This window comes from Neovison vison, chromosome 9 (genome assembly GCF_020171115.1).
Source record: "Neovison vison isolate M4711 chromosome 9, ASM_NN_V1, whole genome shotgun sequence".
Taxonomy (NCBI): Eukaryota; Metazoa; Chordata; class Mammalia; order Carnivora; family Mustelidae; genus Neogale; species Neogale vison.
The window spans coordinates 48,029,934-48,053,313 of NC_058099.1; the positions used below are offsets into that span (position 1 = coordinate 48,029,934).

Here is a 23,380-nt window from a genome sequence, read left to right on the forward strand (position 1 = left end):
CTGTCCTCTGGCCTTTTCTCTATCTTTACTTATGCCTTAGACAATCTCATCCAGCATCATGGTTTTAAATGCAGCAGATATGTTGATAATACCCAAATTTATATTTTTAGCCCTGATCTCATCCCCAAACCCTAGACTCACATGGGCAATGACCTACCTGATATCTCCAAATTGGAGGTCTAACTAGCAAGACCCAAATCTGATTCCTACCCCATGGAGACCTGCTTTTCTACTGTCTTCCCCATCTTAGTGAATGGGAAGTTCATACTTTAAGTTATTCACAGTCAAAATCTCGGAGTTATCCTGGACGCCCATCTTTCTGTCACTTTCTTCATTCCATCTCTCTCTATGTATTTTGGAGATACACGACCAATACAAGACCCCCACCAAATGATCATTTTAGAAGATGAACCTCAAACTATATGCAAAAGAGAATCACAAAGAGGAAATGAAATCCAAATCCTTAACCTCTAATCTTGAATTTGATGTCCTAATGTTTTAAACTGTGTCGCCATTTTGAAAATTCATCTAGAAAATATAACTTAGAATAGAATTGCTTAAACATACACACATGCACATACAACTTCTGCTTTTCTACAAATGCCAATTATCAGTAAACCAAAACCTAAACTTCAGTAAGCTTTGAATAGATTTTTAGATTCAAGAAACCTGGCCAAGGCAGGTAAAGCAATTTAGATTCTAGGCACTTTACCTAGATTTAGGTTGCTGCCACATTAATCTGACAAGGTATTCTTCCTAACCCATGTAACAATTTAAATTGCTTTTAATGTGCCAGCACTTACACATTTCTAGCTAATATAGTGGGAATTCACTTGGGGATGTCTGCCAAAGAAATTAAAACCCTGACACCTTAAAGTTACTCCTAATAATGAAAATGTCTTGGGGAAAGTGGGGGGAGCGTGGGAGTAGAAGAGTATTCCTTGATGACATGGGAGATGTTAGGAAGAAAGACAATGAATTGAGTGGGAAAACAGAATTTTTCCTTTGAAAGCATATGAAATAATCAGTTACAGGGAATAAAAAAAAAAAGGGAAAAGCAACCCATTTTCATGCTGCTTTAGAAAGCCATTTCAAAAATAATTAAAACCTATGAATAAAGCTCTACTTGTTAGAGCTGGAAAGTCCACCTATCAGATCTTCAGTTTCTTCACCTTCCGGCATGTATGTAAGTTAAAATTCCCCACACAAGCTTTTAAACAGTGCCACTCCCCCCAGCCCCACCCCACATCGGTTGTTTCCCATGAGGAACGTGAGCAGGGATCCCTTTACCAGAGCCAGGCGGTGACTTTTTTGTACTGCACCTCCTCGGGTCCTTCCTTCCCATGTTTCAGCTGCAAGTCCAACTCTCCGCTCCTGCCCTGCAGGACACACAGCATAGATCAGCATGCAAACTCTATGGCGGAAACGACCTTAACAGTTCTTTGTAAACACTGATCACTGATGTAACAGCCTTTCCCCACTGGCCTCCAGTGTTCATAATAAAATGTCAGATTATTAAAAAAGAACATGGGAGGAGAGGTAAGTACATCACCATGTAGGTATTTCAACACTCATCAGAGAAGTTTATCCTGGAGCGGCTGCAGATTTGGGGATTTGAGTGCACAGCCCTTCATTATGGGACAGCGCATTAAAAGCAGATTTGAGGGGCACCTGGGAGGCTTAGTAGGTTAAAGCCTCTGCCTTCGGCTCAGGTCATGATCTCAGGGTCCTGGGATCGAGCCCCACATCAGGCTCTCTGCACAGCGGGGAGCCTGCTTCCTCCTCTCTCTCTCTCTCTCTGCCTGCCTCTCTGCCTACTTGTGCTTTCTCCCTATCAAATAAATAAATAAAATTAAAAAAAAATTTTTTTTAAAGATTTGAATTCCATAGGTCCCATTAAAAACAAACAAATAAACAAAAAACAAACAAAAAACCTTCATCATAATGATCTGCCTCTGTCAGCAGCTGATAATTTTAACGGACACTAAACCAAGATTGGGGTCTGGGGACCAGTACTGTAACAGAATGGGAGAAAATGAGGATACTCATATAACACTTAAGATTCGGGTCATATATAACCAAAGTTATTCTCAAACATCTCAACATGACATTTTTATTTCATGAGTTTATTAAAGTGGTACCACACTTTTCAACTACTACACACAATAAAACTATAACTACTATCACCCCTTTAAGACGAAGAGCTTCAGATATTTCTTTTCCGCTCTATTTTTTTACCCTCAGGATTATTTTGATCAGCTCCTTTGCCCTCTAGTCTAGCAGAAATTACATTATTTAAATGTACTTAAAATACTGGTTTGGGGGCGCCTGGGTGTCTCGGTTAAGTGTCCGACTGTTGATTTCAGCTCAGGTCATGATCTCAGAATCCTGGGATCAAATCCCGCATCAGGCTCCCTGCTCAGTGGGGAGTCTTCTTCTCCCTCTTGCTCTGCACCCCCATCCCACTCGTTTGCTCTCTTTCTCGAATGGATAAATAAAATCATGAAAGAAAGAGACAGTGAGGGAGGGAGGAAGGAAAGAAGGAAGAAAAATACTTGTTTATTGATGAGCGCTACACTAGACGAGAACTCACCCTGCACTGTGCTACTGAGTGACACCACGCCACTTTCACAAGTGGTTGTGCAGCTTATGTTCTCCCTAACTGTGAAAATAAAAGTTCTAGCTACTCCACTTTCTCACCAACATTTGGAGTTGTCAGGCTATGAATTTTAACTATTCTGGCAAGTGCGAAACAGTGTTTATTATGGTTTGAATTTTCATTTCACTGTTTATCGATGAGATTGAAAATCTTTTCAAATGTTTATTGACTTAGATTTTCCACTGTGTCCATTTTTTTTTTCTTTTTTAAAGATTTATTTATTTGAGAGAGAGAGAGAGAGAGAGACAGCACATGTGCCCAGAGGAGGAGCAGAGGGAGAGGAAGAAAGAAATGCAGACTCTGCGCGGAGCACACAGCCTGACACAGGGCTCAATCCCATACCCTGAGATCGCAACCTCAGCTGAAATGAGTCTGACACTCAACCCACTGTGCCACCCAGGTGCCCCCGTGTGTCCATTTTTTTTTTTTAAAGATTTTATTTATTTATTTAACAGAGAAGGATCACAAGCAGACAGAGAGGCAGGCAGAGAGGCAGGCAGAGAGGGAGATAGAGGGAAGCAGGCTCCCCGCTGAGCAGAGAGCCCGATGCGGGACTCGATCCCAGGACCCCGAGATCATGACCTGAGCCGAAGGCAGTGGCTTAACCCACTGAGCCACCCAGGCGCCCCCGTGTGTCCATTTTTCTATTGGTTGTCTTTCTCTTACTGATTTTAGAGTTCTAAGGTGTGGGGGCACCTGGCTGGCTCAGTCAGTAGAGCGTGCGCTCTCTATCTCAGGGTTGCGAGTTCAAGCCCCATGCTGGGTGTGGAGCTTACTTAAAAAATAATAATAAAATGGGACGCCTGGGTGGCTCAGTGGGTTAAGCTGCTGCCTTCGGCTCAGGTCATGATCCCAGCGTCCTGGGATCGAGTCCCACATCGGGCTCCTTGCTCGGCGGGGAGCCTGCTTCTCCCTCTGCCTCTGCCTGCCTCTCTGTCTGCCTGTGCTCACTCGCTCTCTCTCCCTCTGTCTCTGACAAATAAATAAATAAAATTAAAAAAATAATAATAAAATGAAGTGAAAAGTAAAGTCCCAATGTATGTTCCACAGAAGAACAGTATATCTCCATATAAACTGTAGAGAGGGAAGCAATACAGCTTGTGGGGGGGAAGGATGTGGGCTCTGGAATTAGAATGCCCTCATCTCAGGCCATTTCCACTTACTTGCTGTGTAAATTCAGCCAAGTGACTTCGTCTCTCTACGCATCAATTTCCTCATTTGTAAAATGTAGCTAACAGCTCTCTCATGCCATTAGAGCACCACACGAAATCATGTGGGAAAAGATCTATTCAGTGTGGTGGCTGCTAACACATAGCTACCATACCAGGTCTACTGGTAACAACAACAACAAAAATCCCACCTCCCTTTATTATCTTCTTAGGAAATGATCTCTCATGAATATATATATAAACTCTCAGCTTGCACCAGCCTGTGAGCCCCCTGAAGGCAAAGACCGTCAATCCGTCTAAGGGGTCCTTGTACTTTAGCACAACTTCCAGCCCTCAGTGCCCTGCGGCCGACCAGCTCAGACACTCGAGATCTGATGGGCATCCTCTTCACACCCTTTATCATTTCCATTTACTTTACTCATCTCCGTGTTTCAAAGGTAGAATCCTGGCCCTTTCATTCTCCCCTCTGTCTCCCAGAGCAAGTATCAGAGGTGAACAAATAGGAAAAACATAAATATTAATACTTATTAATACTGATACTGACCTCCCAGAGGGAGGTTACTATAACTAGAAAATGGTATTTTGTGCCTATCCCTGTTATTTACGCTTCTTAAATTAGCCCCTTTACTCCTAGGAACACTTAGTTGCCTAATGTTTTTCCAAAAAGGATAAGCAGGAGGACATGAAAATGTTCAAAATCTGCTTAGAAATAAACCAAAAAAACAAAAGAGCTCAGTATATGTGCAGCCTATTGAGCAGGCCTACGTTTCTGCTCTCTTCTAGAGCCATAACCCAGTATGTCCACAGACATAACTAAGTATATTTCTTATTTCTTCTTCCAAAGTCTCTCGCTCCTCTCAGTCCTCCCTTCTGGAACATCTCTCTCCCCTTCCCACCCAGTCTGTGTGATGCTGTGTATTCAGACCCACTTTGCCCCTGGAGTCTCTGGGTGATGGCGGCCCCCATCTCTGTCACTTCGGCTTCTGGGGTTAAGGGTGCAGACGTTAAGAATGAACAACTCCGGGCGCCTGGGTGGCTCAGTGGGTTAAGCCGCTGCCTTCGGCTCAGGTCATGATCTCAGGGTCCTGGGATCGAGTCCCGCATCGGGCTCTCTGCTCAGCAGGGAGCCTGCTTCCTCCTCTCTCTCTGCCTGCCTCTCTGCCTACTTGTGATCTCTCTCTGTCAAATAAATAAATAAAATCTTTTAAAAAAAAAAAAAAAAAAAGAATGAACAACTCCTACCAGGGGTCAGAGAGAAATAAACCGGGGGTTGCAATTCCTGACCCTGGTTTTGATTTCAAATTATTTGATAGCCAAATGACCCACTCAGGAAGCAAATGTCTGCAGTCAACCTGATCTCTAAGTCCTCTCTCCAGGTTGAGGTCATATGCACAAGAGCCCTTTCCACAAAGGCTGGAGACGTTAACCAGGTCAGCATCCCACACGGGCACCAAGGCAAAGATGGCTGGAGAGGCCTCCTTATCAAAATAGCCTCTGAACTATCAATCAAATGTATCTATTGCATTTTCAATTTTAATGGGAAGAAGGCCAAAGACCTCCCCATGTCAACCACATTGATACGCTTAAAATTCAAATTCCAATGTTCTTGTGGGCAAATCAGGTAAGGCTGGAAGCAGATGCCCAATCTAAACCCACTGGTGCTGCTCAGATCTCAGATTTACTCACATCATAATCAACCTCCAGGAAATAATATGAAGTGTATGTTTCAACATGTCTCCTAGGCTTAACTGAATAAAACATGCCTCCTCTAAACGATCCTCTGGTTCATGCTACAAAATATGTCTAGCACCATATGGAAGTGACTGTAACTCTTGTCTAGAAGAAGGATCCTCCAGAAATTCTGGATATAGACAAGGAGTCTGGCAGTTGCTCTAATTCTCTTAAGATACCATAAATTCAGTTTAAGTGTCTGGGCTCATTTAAAAAAAAACCTCAAAACAATTAAAATGCATCAGTGTGCTTTCAAATAACAGTGATTCCCTAAAAGCTTTCCTGTACTTTTAAATGATAGCAAAAATCTTAGAGTCTACAATTTGTGTTTCATTTCTATTGTCAACAATTCTCAGCGGAACTGAGAGATCCAAAGTAAAAAGTGTTATAAATGATAAATAAGCAAAGAGGCACACTAGTACCTACAACAGCAGAAAGGCAGGATAATTGACCTGCATTACTAAAAATACTCAGCTGGCTTTTCGTAAATAGATCCATCCTTTAAAAAAGTAAACCAATTTGCATGATTTGTTGTTACGACTAATGACAGTGCCAGGGAAAGCGCATGCCGCAGTGGAAAAGGCTGAGGCTCTGGGGACAGACAAATCCAGGCAGGGGAAGTTCCAGCTCCTTTCCCTAGAGCCCGACAGTTGTGACTGTTGGGTTTTGCACCACTGTTTTACTTTCCTAGCTAACTCTGCTTTTTCGTCTGGAATCCCATTATACGTGGGGTTAACATCTCACTTCAAAGGGTTACTATAAAGATTCGTTGAAATAATACATGCTAAATGTTGGGCACACACTAGTTGCTCAATAAACAGTATCCCTTATTATAAAAAATAACTGTGGAGGTGGTTTTTTTTTAAATCAATGGCAAGTCATCTGCATGAGTTATACCTCCATCCTGTTCGATTTAGCCTTCCTTATGCTAAGAGCTAAATAAAATTCTCAGTTCATGCTGCAGCAGGAGTTATTCTAAAGCCTCAAAGATGTTGCATTAAAATTGCTGGTGGCCGTGTCAGTCTCCCACACTGGGCTGGAAGCGCCCAGAGAGGAAGGAGTGTTTCAGTCTCCTTCGTATCCCACACACCTGGCACAGACCTGGCCAGTGAAAGGGGGTCTATACGTGTTTGCTGAAGGAAAGCCCTGGAAAATCACATCGAGGCAAACAGATGTGAGAAAAAGAGCATACTCTGATTCTCAATCTCACTCTTCTTGAATTAAAAACCTTAACTGGTTACGGGTATGTTTGTGTAATACACATTCCTTCACTCATGGACCTGCTCAAAACCAAGTGCCCAGATGCCACCTGGAGCAAAAATGTGTGGAAGCTAAGCCAAAGGGAACGAGTGTTCTAAAAGGACAACCTCAAAATGTGAATTCCAGTGCAATTTGGGGAACCATCTAAAACGCTAGTGTGGTTGACAGACTATGTTAAAATGACCTTGGACAGCTTGGTAAACACGGGAGTTCCTGGTCCCCGACTCAGTTCTAATGAGCCAGAAACTCTGAAGATGCAACATGGCTTAAAAACCCTAGACTCAATAAAATACGCTGCAGCCATGTTTCAGGATGAGAACACCAATGCTAAGATGCCCAGTCATTTCTCCCAACGGCACCGCCCCCCATCTTTTAGGACAGCTATTACCTTTAACCCTAATACCACACTTCCTGAGACTCCATGAAAATCCTATTCTGGGCCATAAATTACTTAAGTACCATCAGATTTTTTTCTATCATCCTTAAAAATGAATTTTATGCTTCAAACAAAGGTTGGTTAGTCATTTCCTCATATTGTTAACTGTTTGTATATTTCCATACCAATCACAAATTTTCTAATTTCAAAATCCACAAACCACAACTTTTAGTATTATTGGTCTAAATGAAGTCAAATGGAATATAATTCATTTATTTAGGGAGTACCTACTATGTTTTAGATACTATGCCACGTTCTAGAGGAACAACAGGGAAGAAAACACAGCTCTTGGCTTTAAGGAGCAGAGACAGCCAAAGGGCCCCAGAGAAATATCTAAGGTGATAAGGACTTCAAAACGGGGAGCATGGGGGATGCTCAACAGGCTCGGTCAGCAGAGGGCATGACTCCTGATCTCGGGGTTGGGGATTCCAGGCCCACGTTGGGTGTAAAGATTACTAAGTAAATAAATAAATAGATAGATAGATGAATATACCATTAAAAAAAGGGAATGGGGAAGGAGGTATTCTAAGAAAGCACAACAGAGGGGCATATGATTCAGTTTCGGGGGGTGGGCCCCACAGGTAAGGGCCTTCACAGATAAAATTTAAAAACCAAAAAAAAAAAAAATTTTAAAAACCAGCAGGAATTAGGTGGGTGAATACAAACGGTAGCATCTAGAGCAGAAGGAAAGGTGTGTAAAAGTCAAGAGGTTAGGGAAGACATGCTGAGTTTGGACAACAAAGAGGTTTAGCCAAGACTGAAACATACAGTTCCTGAGAGGGTTAAGAGATAATGGGCGCCTGGGTGGCTCAGTGGGTTAAGCCTCTGCCTTCGGCTCAGGTCATGCCCCACATCGGGCTCTGCACAGTGGGGAGCCTGCTTCCCTCTCTCTCTCTTTCTTCCTGCCTCTTTGCCTGCTTTTGGTCTCTCTCTGTCAAATAAATAAATAAAATATAAAAAAAATAATAAAAAACTTTATAAGCGATAATAAGGCTGGAGCTGTAAACAAGGACAGCCCGGGAGGTACAAAGGCAGACATGAAGCTCAGTCTGGGATGTGTGTACATCAAGGCGCTGTGGGACAGCCACAGAGGACACCAGGGACGTTTAGGAGGTCTCAGAAAGCAGCAGGGTGTAGAAGAGGGCACCTAAGACGGGGCTCTGGACTGGCCACAGATGGAGAACATCAAGGCTGAAAATGTAAGTGCAGTTATGTGTGTAACTCACATTCTTTTGTGAGCAAAGTAAGCACTGCATCTTTAAAAATATTTTATTTAGTTATTTGTCAGAGAGAGAGAGGAGAGATTGCACAAGCAGGGGGAGCAGTAGGCACAGGGAGAAGCAGGTTCCCCGCTGAGCTAGGAGCCCCATGTGGGACTCGATCCCAGGACCCTGGTATCATGACCTGAGCCGAAGGCAGATGCTTAACCAACTAGGCCACCCAGGCATCCCAAGCTCCGCATTTTTGACAGTGCTATTTTCCTAAGGGCTTTTTTTTTTTTTTAAATATTTTATTTATTTATTTGACAGACAGAGACCACAGGTAGGCAGAGAGGCAGGCAGAGAGAGGAGGAAGCAGGCTCCCTGCCGAGCAGAGAGCCCAACGAGGGGCTCAATCCCAGAACCCTGGGACCATGACCTGAGCCGAAGGCAGAGGCTTTAACCCACTGAGCCACCCAGGTGCCCCAAGCACTTTTATATTAAATCCATATGCACAGTAAAATTTGAGATCCAAAGGGGACACTTCCCTACAGCACCAATCCTATGGTTTCGTTACCTGTAAAATGGCATGATAAGCTCGACTCATAAAGGCAAGCCAGGCCTGGGGCAGAAAAATCGCCCGGTGCCACTCGGAAAGCTGGATCTGAACCTGTGGGGAAAACAGACCACAACGTTAAGTCAGACTACTGGTATTAAAACAGAATAAAACTCCTCCCTTCCCTTCATTTTAAATGATTCAAATTCTAAAACAAACCAAATCAGTCTAGGATCTGAACCACAAATAAGATCTTTCAGCTATTTTCAAAGGCGAAGGGTTTAGAGTCACGTCAAGACAAAATAAGCCTGGAATTTTCTAAATTAAAGCCAATAGAATTCTACAGTAATCACAAGTTACGATGTATGTGTAAGACAAATGTGTCCCTGAAAAATGAGGGGGCAACTCTGTGCAGCCTCTTGCCAATGTCAGGAAACTAGGTATTGTCTAGCAAATGCCCCTGGTCATTTTAAATAAGTATCGCTCGCATCCTGGATTTCCACAATGACAGTTTCTGAAGTAATAAACTTCAATTGCCAACAGAACTATCACGTTGGGTAGAAACCACGAGGGCCAGAGATGCAAATGAGTCCTTCACCAAGCAATCATGCACACCACTAGATAAAGCCCTTTAATCAGTGTGGGTAAACAAGAGAAAAATGATATATGCCAATGCCGAAGCCCTGTTTCTGAAGAGAGGCCCAGACAAAACATCTGGTTTTCATAGTCATTTCTGTTTCTACCTATTAGTAGGAGGCTATCTTGCAACAAATCTTCCCAAGGTCTGCTTCTGTTAAAGAAAGATCACTCAAGAAAAACAGTCACAGCACATCACATTTCACATTTCCTGTAACCCATCTCATCTAAACCCAAACAACCAAAACTGTAGTCTGGGTCTTTCGCACACGAAAACAATAACAAACAGCCAGAAAGACAAATTTCTATATAATGACCCCAGAATTACGATAACTAGAGTGTGTAAGGAGATCTGACTGCATCGTGGGAATTAATTTTCTCAAGGGCTTTGTGAGAGGGAAGAGAACAGCCGCTCTGAATACAGCTGCTTCCTAGGGCCTCTGGAATTTTCTGGAACCCTGGTCCTCATGCAGGACTGCTATACATAAGGTACTGTGAAAGGTTATGAGGATTATCAGTGTGTGTCTGCAGAGAGCTTTCTAATAGGTGAGTCAGAAAGGAGCACAAACAGATAATCCGTCAAAATTAGGAGGAACCTATGGGAATGAAAAGAACAAAGAAAATTGTTCTGTCTGCTACCTATCACTTCTCATCTTAGCACTGCTTTTCTTAAAAAAAAAAAAAAAAAAAATTGATACTGAGTCTGAAAAAGATACCTGCACCATGAAATGAACTTTAAAAAAATTCCAAGGACAGGTTTCTTCTTTTTCTGATTAAGTATTCACTGCATGGAGTAGGCTAGAGGGAGACTGTCAACAGGTCAACAAAAATCCTTAAAGAAACAGGCCCACCAATTCCTGCTTCCTCTCTCATTATCCAGGAAACAGTTGCCAACAGAGGCCCCCTTTCCAGCTGGAGAGGCATTCATTGGTCCTTGGCCCTGCTCTCTCTTTCCAAAATGGGGGGCATCTTCCTATCAATTCTATTTATGTTTCATAAAATACATTAACTCTCAAGTCCTATTTTGGGGGCACCTGGGTGGCTCAGTCAGTTAAGCATCTGACTCTTGACTTTGGCTCAGGCCACAATCTCAGGGTCATGAGATGGGGTCCCAGGTCACGCTCCGTGCTGGGCGAGGAGCCTGCTGATGATTCTCTCTGTCCCCCTTCCTCTGCATCCCCCCCTAAAAAAAATCCTATTGTGAGACCTGGATTTAAGAGAAAGAACACTTAAGCACAACAACTAAACTTTCCTGTCTTACTTCACAACCTCAAAGCATTTCAGTATTCTCCTGCCATATAACCCATGGACATCACTGCACTACTGAGACGATCCATGGTCTCAGCGAATTGGTAAAAAGAGCACTGGATGCTTCTGGAAGGACAACAGTGGCAATGATGATTTCAACCTGAGCTTAAAAAAAGAGAGTATTATGGAAAAAATGTAAAGGAAAATGAACAAATCAAACGTTGAGCTTCTAAGAACAAAAGCATTTGTGCCCGGAAACCCATCTGAAAGGAGGTTAAAAACTGAAGGTTAAAGCTAATCCTCCGGCTGCGGCTCCAACCACATCTGAAGGTGGGTGCGGGGACCCAGTTCAACTCTCGAGCCTACGCACCAGCCTGATCGCCTCTTGGTTTATGAGATTATACCTAGTCTCAGTGTTCTATGGAGTCAGCTGCGAATAAATCGCCTTAAAGATGCACTCTCCTGCTCTTCCCTTTACTGAAGAGAAACTCAGGGAGACAGCTTGAAGTCAGTCATGCCCTTCCACTCCCGTTGTGTTACACAGCAAAAGAGACGTCCTTGACCATTTTTAACAAAAACACATTTTAGGACATTATTCTAGTTCAATATATAGCCACCCATATAGGTTAATGTTGCTAGGCTGAAGAATACAATTAGCATTTTTAAAGCATGGAAATTATGTATAATTTGCTATACTCTGAGAAGCCTTTGAAGGGAATCCAATCAACTAAATAATTGCAAATCATGAACTTGTAACCCTGTTACTCAGCAGATGAGGGTTCTCCACTACTGTGCGGCAAGTTGTCAGGGATGTGGAATGTAGTTTGGCTTCATCTGCACATGCCCTTGCAATGACGGGTGTCTGACAGACTGCTGCCATGAGCAGGTTCTGTGGTCTGGAGAAAAGGAAATGTTTCTAGGTGTAAGAGGGAGTAAGTATAATGAAACATTACACATGTGTCTAAAAGAAGAGACCATATTAGAGAAATATACACGAGGAGGGTATGGGGGGAGGACAAGGAGGGGAGGACAGCGACAGAACACTTTACTGGGCTCAATAGGGCAGCTCAGAGCAGACTTTGTTGAGAAGGTGAGGCCTGAGTCAAGACTGGAACGTGATAAAGTTATAGAAACCCAGAGAAGGGCTTGTGGGAATGGAAAACAGTTCAGCTACTATGGAACACGGTTTGGTCATTCCTCAAAAAGTCAAATACAGGGGTGCCTGGGTGGCTCAGTGGGTTACAGCCTCTGCCTTCAGCTCAGGTTGTGATCTCGGGGTCCTGGGATCGAGCCCCACGTCTGGCTCTCTGCTCAGCGGGGAGCCTGCTTCCCTTCCTCTCTCTCTGCCTGCCTCTCTGCCTACTTGTGGTCTCTCTTTCTGTCAAATAAATTTTTAAAAATCCTTAAAAAAAAAAAAAAGTCAAATACAGAATCACCCTATGACCCAGCAATTCTACACACATACCCAAAAGAATCGAGACCATATATGCAAACAAACCCCGTAGATGAACACTCAAAGCAGCATTTTCACAATAGCCAAAAGATGGAAATAACCCACATGAGCAATGCACGGACGAACAATATATCGACAACAGAATATTATTCAACCATAAAAAGGAATGATGGGCAGATGCGCCCTAGATGTAGATGAATTGTGAAAACATTTATGTGAAACAGAAAGAAGCCAGACAAAAAGGTTCCTATTAGATGATTCTATTTATATGAAATATCCCAAATAGGTAAATCCGTGGATGTTGTTGCCAGGGGAGGGGAAGAAAGGGGGAAGGGAAGAAGGGAGAGGGAAATGGAAGGTGATTATTTAACACACACATGGTGTCACTGAAGAGTGATGAAAATGTTCTGGAACTAGCTAAAGGTGATGGTTTGCACACTGTGAATATACTAAATACCACTGAATTGTATGATTTAAACTTTAAAAGAGTTAATTTTATGTTATGTGAATTTTGCCTCAGTTTAAAAACACACACACACAAGGTAGGGAACAGGTTCTAAAGCAAGCACATGGCTAACCTGTCTGAGGAACACAACGGCCCGTGTAACTAACTATAACCAACGAGCAAGACAGAGTGAGCACGAGAGTTTGGTAAATTTACAGGGCACTCAGAGGACACAGGGAAGTCAATTCTAGGTCATTTTTCAAGACTTACCTTTTTTTGAGAGCAAGCGAGAGAGAAAGAATGTGTGCAGGTACAGAGAGCAAGGGGTAGAAGTAGGAGAGAAAATCTTAAGAACGCTCCACGCCCAGGGCAGAGCCCAACACAGGGCTCAATCTCACAACCCTGAGATCATGACTGGGGCTGAAATCAAGAGTCAGATGCTTAACTGACTGGACCATCTGGGAGCCTCTCAGGACTTATCTTTATTCTTATTAAAGGGGGAGCCATTACAAGATTTTGAGAAGAAAGACATGATCTAACCTATAGAACAAAAAGATCATGATGACTGCTATGTTGCGAACAGACTGTAGGAGGCAAAGGTCAGAGAAGGGACACCTACTCACAGGCTACTGCAACCATCCAGGTAAGAGAGAACTGTAGCTTAGCACTGTGACAGCAACACCACAGAATATGACGAGGTTTTAAGTGTTAAGCTATGCAATTTTCCTACCCACACAAATGTTAAGTAGAACGCCAACATATAAAACAGAAAACAGGCAAAACTTATCTAGATGAAGTGAGGACGAGGGCTGGGGGCTTGGTAGTCAGCCTCTTAATCATCCAACTGTATTTGTGGTGGTCCCCAGGACTCTTGTGGTTTCAATGAGAAGGACATAAACTAGATCAGTGGTTTCAAAAGAGAGAGGAAAGGGACTGACTATAAAGGAGCATGGGGGAATTTTTAGGGCAACAGAACTGTTCTTATCTTGACTGGGGTTTGGGTTACGTGAATGTATGCACTTGTAAAAACTCATAGAAGTATGTCCTAAGGAGAAATCGAGTGCCTGTATATTATACCTCAATACAACTAAAACTAAAAATACAGAGTTTGAAAGTCACTGCTTTCAGATTGTAATGTTTCTCAAACCCTCACTTCCCATTGTCTATTATACCCTGTACACTTGCCATCAGCACTGAAAATCCACCCTTCCCCTCATCCTTCGTGTTTCTATCAATATCACATGTCAATATCCCAGCCATCCAGGTTTAAAGCTTCTGATTTATCCCGGACTTCTTTCTTGCCCCCAACTCAACAGCCAACTCCACCTCTGAAATATTTCTTTTATTTTCCATACTTTCTTCCTCACTGGCTTAGTCCTAATTCCTGCCTAGAGTACTAAGGCCCCTAACTCATCTCCTAACAGCCTAAAAATCTTTCCTTCTAACACATCCTAAATGATGCTGCTACTCTTCCATTAACACAGAACTCCTTTTCAAAAACCTTTGATGGTTCATTAAAGAATAAAGTCCAAACTCTTTTGTCTAGGTTCAAAGCATTTTAGAATCAAAAGCACACCATTTACTTTAAGAAATAATTTGTTCTCATGTAAGAACTCTGCTGGCCAAGATCCCCAACCAATTTCCCCAGATGATTCCCTGGTCCTTTCTTTCATTTAACCTGCATTCTGGCTGAATCAGGTTGTAAACCAATGCCCAAGTCAGTCCTATACTCTACAGGACCTTTGCATTCACTCCTTCCACTGCCTGGAAGGCTCTGTCTTCCTCTCATCTCTACTTACTGAAATAATTTCTTCCATCTCTATACTTCCAGGAGGCTTCAAACCTCTCCTGTAACATTCAACCAATTCCATCTTAGATTCTTTGTGTACATACCTTCACCTAATACAATCCTAGAAGTAGAGAATCTGTCCTACTCCTCTCAGAATTCCTCCCATGGACCCATGATAAGATTCTGCACATAAGTATTCAATTAAGTACCTTCTGAGTTTAATAAAATCAAATGTACAGTATTTGCTTTAAGACAAAATGTCATGTGAAAACTATACGAGCATAAACAAGCAATCGGAAAACTACGATGTTCAACTTGCAATCATGCAGGAAACAGCGTTAGAAAACTTTTTTTAAGTAGACACAGCTCAACTCAAACACAAGTTGTTGAGGACACAGTTATCTGAAATTTTACAAAAGCATGTCCAAGATATTCCGGCCAGGAAATGTTTAATTCCAGCTAAAACCACAGTGAGTGACAAGGCAGAATTTTCAAGTGGATATAGTATGTCTTATATTTTGAAGTTTCCTCACTAAACTTCATTTGAATCATACAGGATTTAATCAAGGACATCTGAAATAATAGCTCAACAGAAAATATCTTGCTTGGAAACACAATTCACAAATGAAGGGAAATGTTGAAAGAAAAAATAAAAAAGTAGATTTTGTTTCCTCAGTGATACGTGTTTTACGGCCGCCTGTAAACTTACTGTTCAGAATATACTGCCCAGAAATCTGGTAGTGTCTTCTGTCTCTGATGCAATTTTAACAAATACAATTGCCACTTATAAGAAAACATCCATTTTAACAGACTTTCATTAAACACTGTAATTTGAGTAAAATAACCTTTGGTGAGGTTGTTAAAAGGTTGAGGCAGAATGAAAAAAGATAAGAGTAGCCTGTGCAAACTTATAGGTAAACCAAGTGTTTGCTGTTGACTTTAAAACCCCGATTTCAAAAAGGAGACATATACATGCTCCCCAGATGTATTTATTATCAAAAGAATTGAAATATTTAATGTCAGTTCCTACATAGACTCACAAACACTGAGTCACTCTACACGCAGTCTGTGACATACACACACTCCTCCCACATTCCCAGAAGAAAAACCATTTGTCATTAGTGTTCGAGACCCCCAAAGCCACTCAATGTCCCACTGTTTATATATGAGATATAATAGCCTTCAATTTTCTGTCAATAGTAATCTTGTTGGCACAAAAATAATTTTGTTATTCCTGTCTCCTGACAAATAGTGACTGAAGGACAAGAAGGGAGGGCTTGTAGAGGACACATTTTTAAAGTAAAATGATACTCATCTCTTTGTGGTGCTTTCTGGACATTTTAAAATTTCTCTCCCTGCCTCTCTCTCCCTCATCTTCTCTCTCACTTCCTCAGTCTATCTCTGCCCCCCCACCCCCATCAGGATAACATTAGCTTGAAAGCTGACAATTCAATCACATCTCAAGCAACCATTTACTTACTCTGTTATTTAATAGGAGGGGGGAAACCCAGTTACCATAACAACTCACATCACATGGTAATTATGGAGTCTCTAAAATACAGCAAACCATACTTTTCACAGTGTTTTCTAAGGGGAATGTGTAATAAGCATAGATACCACTTCTCCCAATTATTATTCAGAATTTCCATCTAATTGTTTCATATTGCATGAATGCTAATGCTACTCCACGTTCTTCCTAAGAAATAGGTTTTTAAATAAAGAAGGAACTGAAAGAAAAAGGCAAATATATTCTTTGTATTTCAAATTATGGGTTATAGCCCACCTATCTAGGGAAAAAATCCACAGAAGGCAGAAGAAAGGCAAAATTAATTTATAGGACAAAATGAATCAAATGATAATCAACACAAAAGGAAGGAAGGAAAGAAGGAAGGAAGGAAGGAAGGAAGTACAGAAAGAAGGAAGGAAGAGACAGATTTCACAGAATAGTTCTGCCAATAAGTCCAGATAAGGTTGCGGTGAAACAAGAATGAAAAAAGAGCTCATTACCTAATGCAGAGGCAGAAATATTGGGTGACAGCAGCAGGATCAGGAAAATTTGCATGCGCCCAAAGATGGAGGGAATAATGAAGCAAGACTGCCATTCCCATCCAGGGACAGATCACAATCATCCAATTTAGGTAAGAGTGTCACGTCAGAGTTAGAAATGCCAAAGGATGACAAGACAGGCAGCAAATTTCAGGGAAGGAACCTGTCATTCACCTTCAGCTTCCTCATCAAGAGGAATCAGTCTCAGGATGGAAAAGTGTAGTCATAAATCGGAGCAGAAGAGGACGGTCACCTGAGCTTGGAGAACCCCTAGTAGGTCTGAAATGACCCCTGCTTGTCCCTGTTCAAAGAAACAGAGAAAGGGAAGGGACACTTCAGGTTTAGAAAAATCTAAGCAGGGCAATGATGATACAGAACTTCTCCTGGTATTTCAGGTCAAAGTCCAAGGACACTTAGATTTTCAAGTCTTCTGCAAGTCCCATGGGAGAGTTTCACTTAAAGAAAAGTCAATTTAAAAAAAAATTGTAAAAAAAAAAAGTTTTCAGAAAGAAGGGAATATAATAATCTCCAAAAGAATTAATCACAGATAAAATAGCTAGTTCTCCATAATGAAAATTAACTTGATTTAATGAACACAGTTCTTGAGAAATACTAACGATTATGTAAAGCAAATAGGTCAGAATACGAAGAGCAGAGCTTTCAGGACATTCAAAACAAAGTTCTCTTCCCGATTCACACGCTCACCCACCTACTGGTAGGCATTAAGAAGGCCATAGCATATCCTGTAAGTATATGTAATCTTGGGCAGGGAGAAAAGGGAAAAGGCTACATCTATTCACGTAAGTGAATAATGACATGAAACAGTACGTAAAAGCCGTTCAAATTATAATAATGTCACCTCTTAGTAAGACCTCAATGATGATTAGATTCAGCATCAATTTATTAACATTTCTGGAAAAAGGAAACCATCACACTAAACGCACGTACAAAGTCTGAGGCATATCCATATTTCAAAAGGATTCAAACCATTAACTTGACAAAGGTCTACGAAGTATGTGCTGTGCCCCAGCATTACCAGGCATTAGAGCTACATGTGACCAAAACCAGCTCCCTGATTTGATGAACTTTACACTCTACAGGAGACAGACACTAACTGTCATGTCTGCTGCCACCCACACACCCCTGTCAGGATTAGTAAAAAGATGGATAGATTGGTGTGAACAGACTCCTATAACAAATACATTGAATTCATAGTTATAAACATTCCTGAAGAAAACTCCAACCCCAAATGGTTTCACGGGAAAATTCCACCAAACATTTAAGGAAAAATTATTAGGATAGCATTACACAGCTACGTTTCAGGCAAAGACAATAAAAGGAAACTATAGAAAAATATCCCTCATGAACACAGATGCCAAAATCCTTAACAAAATATTACCAGCGAAACAAATTCAGCAATATATAAATAGGACAATACATTAGGATTACAAGGAGTTATTCCTTGAATGAAAATCTGGTTCACTGAGACAAATCAAAATAATTCATCATATCAACAAGTTTAAAAAGCATACAATCTTCTGAATAGATACAGAACAAAACATTTGACAAAATTGTGATAAAAAGCCCTCAGCAACTTAGAAATAACAGGAAACTTTGCAAACCTGATAAAGGATATCTATAAAATCTTTACACTAAAATAAGCTAAACATAACATCATATTTAATGTTAAGACACTGAATGTTTTCCCGCAAGACTGTGTATAAGATAAGAAATGTCTGCTCTTACCACTCCAGTTCAACACTGTACTAGAAGGCCCTATTCAGTGTAATCAGGCAAGAAAAAAAATGAAAGGCACAAACATCAGAAAGAAAAAAAATTAAAAGATATTCTCTATTCACACACATCACAATGAAAAACAAAAAGAAGCTACAAAAAGCAACAAGAACATGTAAGTGAGTTTAGTAAAGTCAGAAAAGTATCCATTATATGTTTATATACTAGCAATGAGCAGATGCAAATTAACACAAAGGAAAAAACAGTTAATTAGATGCAGTAGCATCAAAATACTTAGGGACATGCAATACTCATTAAATTTAACAAAATGTGCATAAGATTTGTAATAAAACAAAACACTGACCTAAAATAATGGAAAGATACAAATACCTTGTTCATAAGTTGAAAGACTCAGTATTAGTGAGACGTCAATTCTCTCCCAGATTGATCTACAGATTCAATACATTTCTAACCAAAATGACAGCAGGCTTTTCTGTGGTTTCTCAAAGCTGATTTAAAATTTACATGGAAAAGCCAAAAGCCTAAGATATCCAAATTTTAAAACAACAAAATTGGAGGACTCGTATTACTTGATTTCAAGACTTTCTATAAAGCAACAGTAATTAAGCTGTGTGGTTTTAGTTAAAGTATACACACAAAGATCAAGGGAATAAAACTGCGTGCAGAAGTAGACCCATGCAGGGGCGCCTGGGTGGCTCAGTTGATTAACCCTCTGCCTTTGGCTCAGGTCATGACCCCAGAGTTCTGGGATGGAGGCATGAGTCAGGTTCCCCGCTTGGTGGGGAGTCTGCTTTACCCTCTGCCTCTCCCTCTCTGCGTGCTCATGCTCTCTTGCTATCTCAAATAAAGAAATAAAATCTTAAAAAAAATAAATAAGTAGTAGACCCATACATATGGACAAACAATTTTCTACAGAGGTGATTTGGTGAAAAAAGGGTGGTATATTAAATATAAGTCATAGCTCATGAAAAGTTAACTCATACTGATCCTAGGCTAGAATGGAACTGTAAAGTATAAAACTTTCATACGTAAACACAGGAGATCATCAAAGGACTAACGGATAAACTATACATGGTAGATTCATATAATGGCATATTATTCAGCCGTAAAAAGGAATGAAGTCCTGACACATGCGACAGCATCTATAAACTCTGAAAACATTATACTAAGTGAAAAAAGTCAGACAAAAAAGACCACATATTGCATGATTCTATTTATATGTCATGTCCAAAATATGCGAACTATGGAGACAGAATAGTGGATTAGTGGTTGCTGGAGGCCGGGGCAAGAGGGAAATGGAGTCTCTCTGCTCACAGGTACAGAATTTCTTTTTGGTGAGATGAAAACATTCTAAAATTGTGCGAATGGTTTCACAAATCTGTGAATATGCTAAAACCACAGAATTGCACACATTAAATGAGTTGGTTTCACAGCACATTAATTATGCCTCGATTTTTGAAAAAAATGAAGAAAATACAGGAGAGAAAAAGAAAACAGAAGATCTTTGAGGCTTTGGTTTCAACAAAAAGCAAGAACTATTAACAGAAAACCTTGATGAATTGGAATTCTTTAAAGTTAACCATTCGCTCTTCAGAAGACACTGCCAAGGAAATAAGAAGACAAGTTAAGTTTTGGTTTAAAAAACAAATTGAATGGGCGCCTGGGTGGCTCAGTGGGTTAAGCCACTGCCTTCGGCTCAGGTCATGATCTCAGGGTCCTGGGATTGAGTCCCGCATCGGGCTCCCTGCTCGGCAGGGGTCCTGCTTCCTCCTCTCTCTCTCTGCCTGCCTCTCTGCCTACTTGTGATCTCTCTGTCAAATAAATAAATAAAATCTTTAAAAAAAAAAAAACAAATTGAAAAACACATTTCTAATAAAGAATTTGTATCAGAATATATGAAGAACTCTCACTTAAAAAGAAAAATCTGGTTAAAAAAACAGGTAAAACAACAGAATACTTCATGAAAGAAAAATTATGACTGGAAAAACAAACAAACAAAAAAACCTAAAAAGATGCTCGACATCAACAGCCATTAAGGAAACATAAAACCACAAAAGAGAAGCCACTCTCCATTTATGAGAATGGCTAGCTTTAAAAAAAAAAAAAAGAGGAGTATGGACAAAGAGACAGAACAAGTGGAACTCCCTCACATTGCTGCAAGGCACTCAAAATGGGACAGTCACTAGAAAAATTTGGTAGTAAAAAAAAAAAAAAAAGAAGTTTGATAGTTTGTTACATTCACTAATCATATGACCTAGCAATTCCACTCCTACATCTTGCTTTATTCAAAAAAATGAAAACACGTGTCCACACATACACCTATATGAGAATCACTTACGGCAGCTTCATCATAACTGCCCCAAAACCGGAAACAACCCAAGAGCCCATCGATGGGTGAATAAACCAACTGAAACTCTCATTACAGACATTTTTAAAATAAAAAGACTCAGAAGCAATAATAAGAACCCAAAGAAGTTTGAAGAAACATCACCTGCAACACCACCAAAAGGATCCCAACAAAAGAAAACCTAGAAACAAGGAGAAGAGTAAAGAAATACTACAGGCATCTTGGGAAGATTCAAAGATATATTTTAAATGCTCTCTGCTTAACTTGGTATGGTGTAGAGTAATTCAAGGACCATCCTGAATCACACTGCCTGGGTTCAGTTTCAAGGCTTCTGTACTTAGGAATCTGTGATCTCAGACACATTAGCAGTACCAGCCTCACAGTGTTAGAGATTAAGTGAGTATAGATATGTTTTTTTCAATATTCAATATATGTATTCAATATTCAATAAATTTTCAATAAATAATATATATTTCAATATATATTCATTGAATATATATTCAATTTATATTGAATATATATTCAATATTCAATAAATAGAGAGAGCAAGCATGCACGCATAAGTTTTAAAATACCTGAGCTGGTTATTAGCTATTATCATTGCAATTATTATTCTAACCAGATCTTAAAATTCGTAATATTTGTTGTCACCTGGTTTGAGAAACTGTATGATTCATTCACTATCTCTGCCTCTTTTTTTTTTAAATGAATTACAGCAAGATGAATCCAAACTAAAATCCTACCATAGATTTGACAAAATTCTATCCAATATATCTTCTAAATGACTCCTAAAAGAATCATTCTTTCATCTCTTTGAAATTTTCTAGGCATTCTACAACACAAGCAACAAGTATCTCAACCCAAATACTTTGTTCATATCCAAGGCACACCTCATAAATTCTGATGCCATTTGCTGAAATTTATTAAACTGCCTTCTGCTACTCCTCATATTAACACTTTTTCTTGTTTCTGTTCTGATGGTAACTTTTAAAATCAGCTTTCCATTATTACTTAACACTTTAAGTATGTGATTAAGTATCATTCAATCTCCTAGGTGCACAGCTGAAAAACACAAAAAGGTACCAAATCTCTCCCTTGTCCATAGCAAGTATAAAGATGTTAAGGAAAACAGATCTAGAAACTGTGCTCTTTTTCATGAAATTAAACCGCTCTTCCTCCCAGATCGTTAGTCCCTCTTTAGTTAAGCGAAGACACTGAATTAGACAAAAAAGGCTTTGAACCAAATATTTGCATAATTTCAACTCTAATTAAATACATGAAAGAGCATGAGTGGCACCGAATAAAGACAGCTCTCTAAAAACTGGATATGCTACTGGTGGCAACTGGGAAGATACAGCATATAGTCCAGCCAAATGACTGATGCCAAGATTTACAAATTACACACCAAAATGAGATTTAGTACAAACATACTGTCTTAGCTCTACGTTAACATCAAATTGTTAAACATTTTAAAATTCCTATCTTCATTTATAAGTGGTATATAACCTCTCATGTCTAAATTATATAAAATAAATCTCTTTGCTATGACACTTTGTTATTCACTTATTTTAGTTTAAATTCACCACAATAAGTCATCAAGTGCTTGACAGTAACACCAAAGAACACACTTCCCACACACTGTCCAGCTTCTCTCTTCCCTCTGGTGTTGCTATAATCTGGTATGATCAGACTTTATACAAATCATCTCGTGGCATCACCTAACTTTATTTGAAAAGGGTAGCTTAAAGGAAAAACAGAATAAACACTAAAACCAAAGGTTTTTTTTTTTCCCTTAAACACTTTTATTTACTGTTAATTCCCGACATTCACAAAATATATACACTGGTGCCCTACATACTTGCAAAGGATTCAAATCAAGGAACGGGCAAGATTATTTCTTTAAACAATAAGTTGGTACTTATAGTGAACAATACAAGTTAAACAATGATGAAATAAACCAAATTACTACATACCACTCCATAATAATAAGGCTGGGCAATGGAAGAAGTGTGCCACTTTCTTTCAGAAATACATCCAAATATTTTAGTATTCAACTGGGTCAACTTTTTTGGTTTCCTTTAAAAGCAACGTACAGGGGCGTCTGGGTAGCTCAGTCTGTTAAGCGTCTGCCTTCCGGTCATCATCCCGGGGTGATAAGATCGAGCCCCGCGTCAGGCGTGCCCCTTGGGGGGAGCTTGCTTCTGCTTTTCCCTGCAACCCCTTACCCCGCTCGTGCCATCTCTTGCTATCGTTCTCTCGTTCTCAAATAAATAAGTAAAATCTTTGAAAAAATACACACTAAATTTCATGACCATAAACTGAAGAGGGGAACCCCTAAATACATACAAACAAGAAGAACCTGTTACACAGTACAGGGAGGCACCTACCTCATGTACCAGAGCGAGTGAGGTCTGTTTGAAACTTCGCCCCCTACTGGCCATCAGTCGATTCAAAGGTTTGCCATCTTTACTCTGATAGGTTGAAACATCGTAACAAAATAACATACCACCTGAGGGGAGGGGGAAACAACTTATAAAAACATGTCTTATGGAAAAACTTAATTAGATTCCAAGAGTCTCAGTAATCCATATTCAATCAATCTGGACAGAGAGATTTTATTTTTTTATTTATTTAAATATTTTACTTACCCA

The 23,380-nt window shown here is 40.2% G+C and overlaps 1 protein-coding gene across 1 annotated transcript in view; it reads right to left on the reverse strand.

Annotated features, from left to right (window-relative positions):
* FOCAD (focadhesin) overlaps positions 1-23,380 on the reverse strand; it is a 311,074-nt gene that overhangs the window by 71,229 nt on the left and 216,465 nt on the right. Inside the window, exons 21-23 of the mRNA XM_044265592.1 lie at positions 23,117-23,238; positions 9,032-9,124; positions 1,291-1,379 (exon numbers count right to left, since the gene is read on the reverse strand). Of these exons, the coding sequence (XP_044121527.1) occupies positions 1,291-1,379; positions 9,032-9,124; positions 23,117-23,238 (304 nt within the window). The remainder of the gene's footprint in view (positions 1-1,290; positions 1,380-9,031; positions 9,125-23,116; positions 23,239-23,380) is intronic.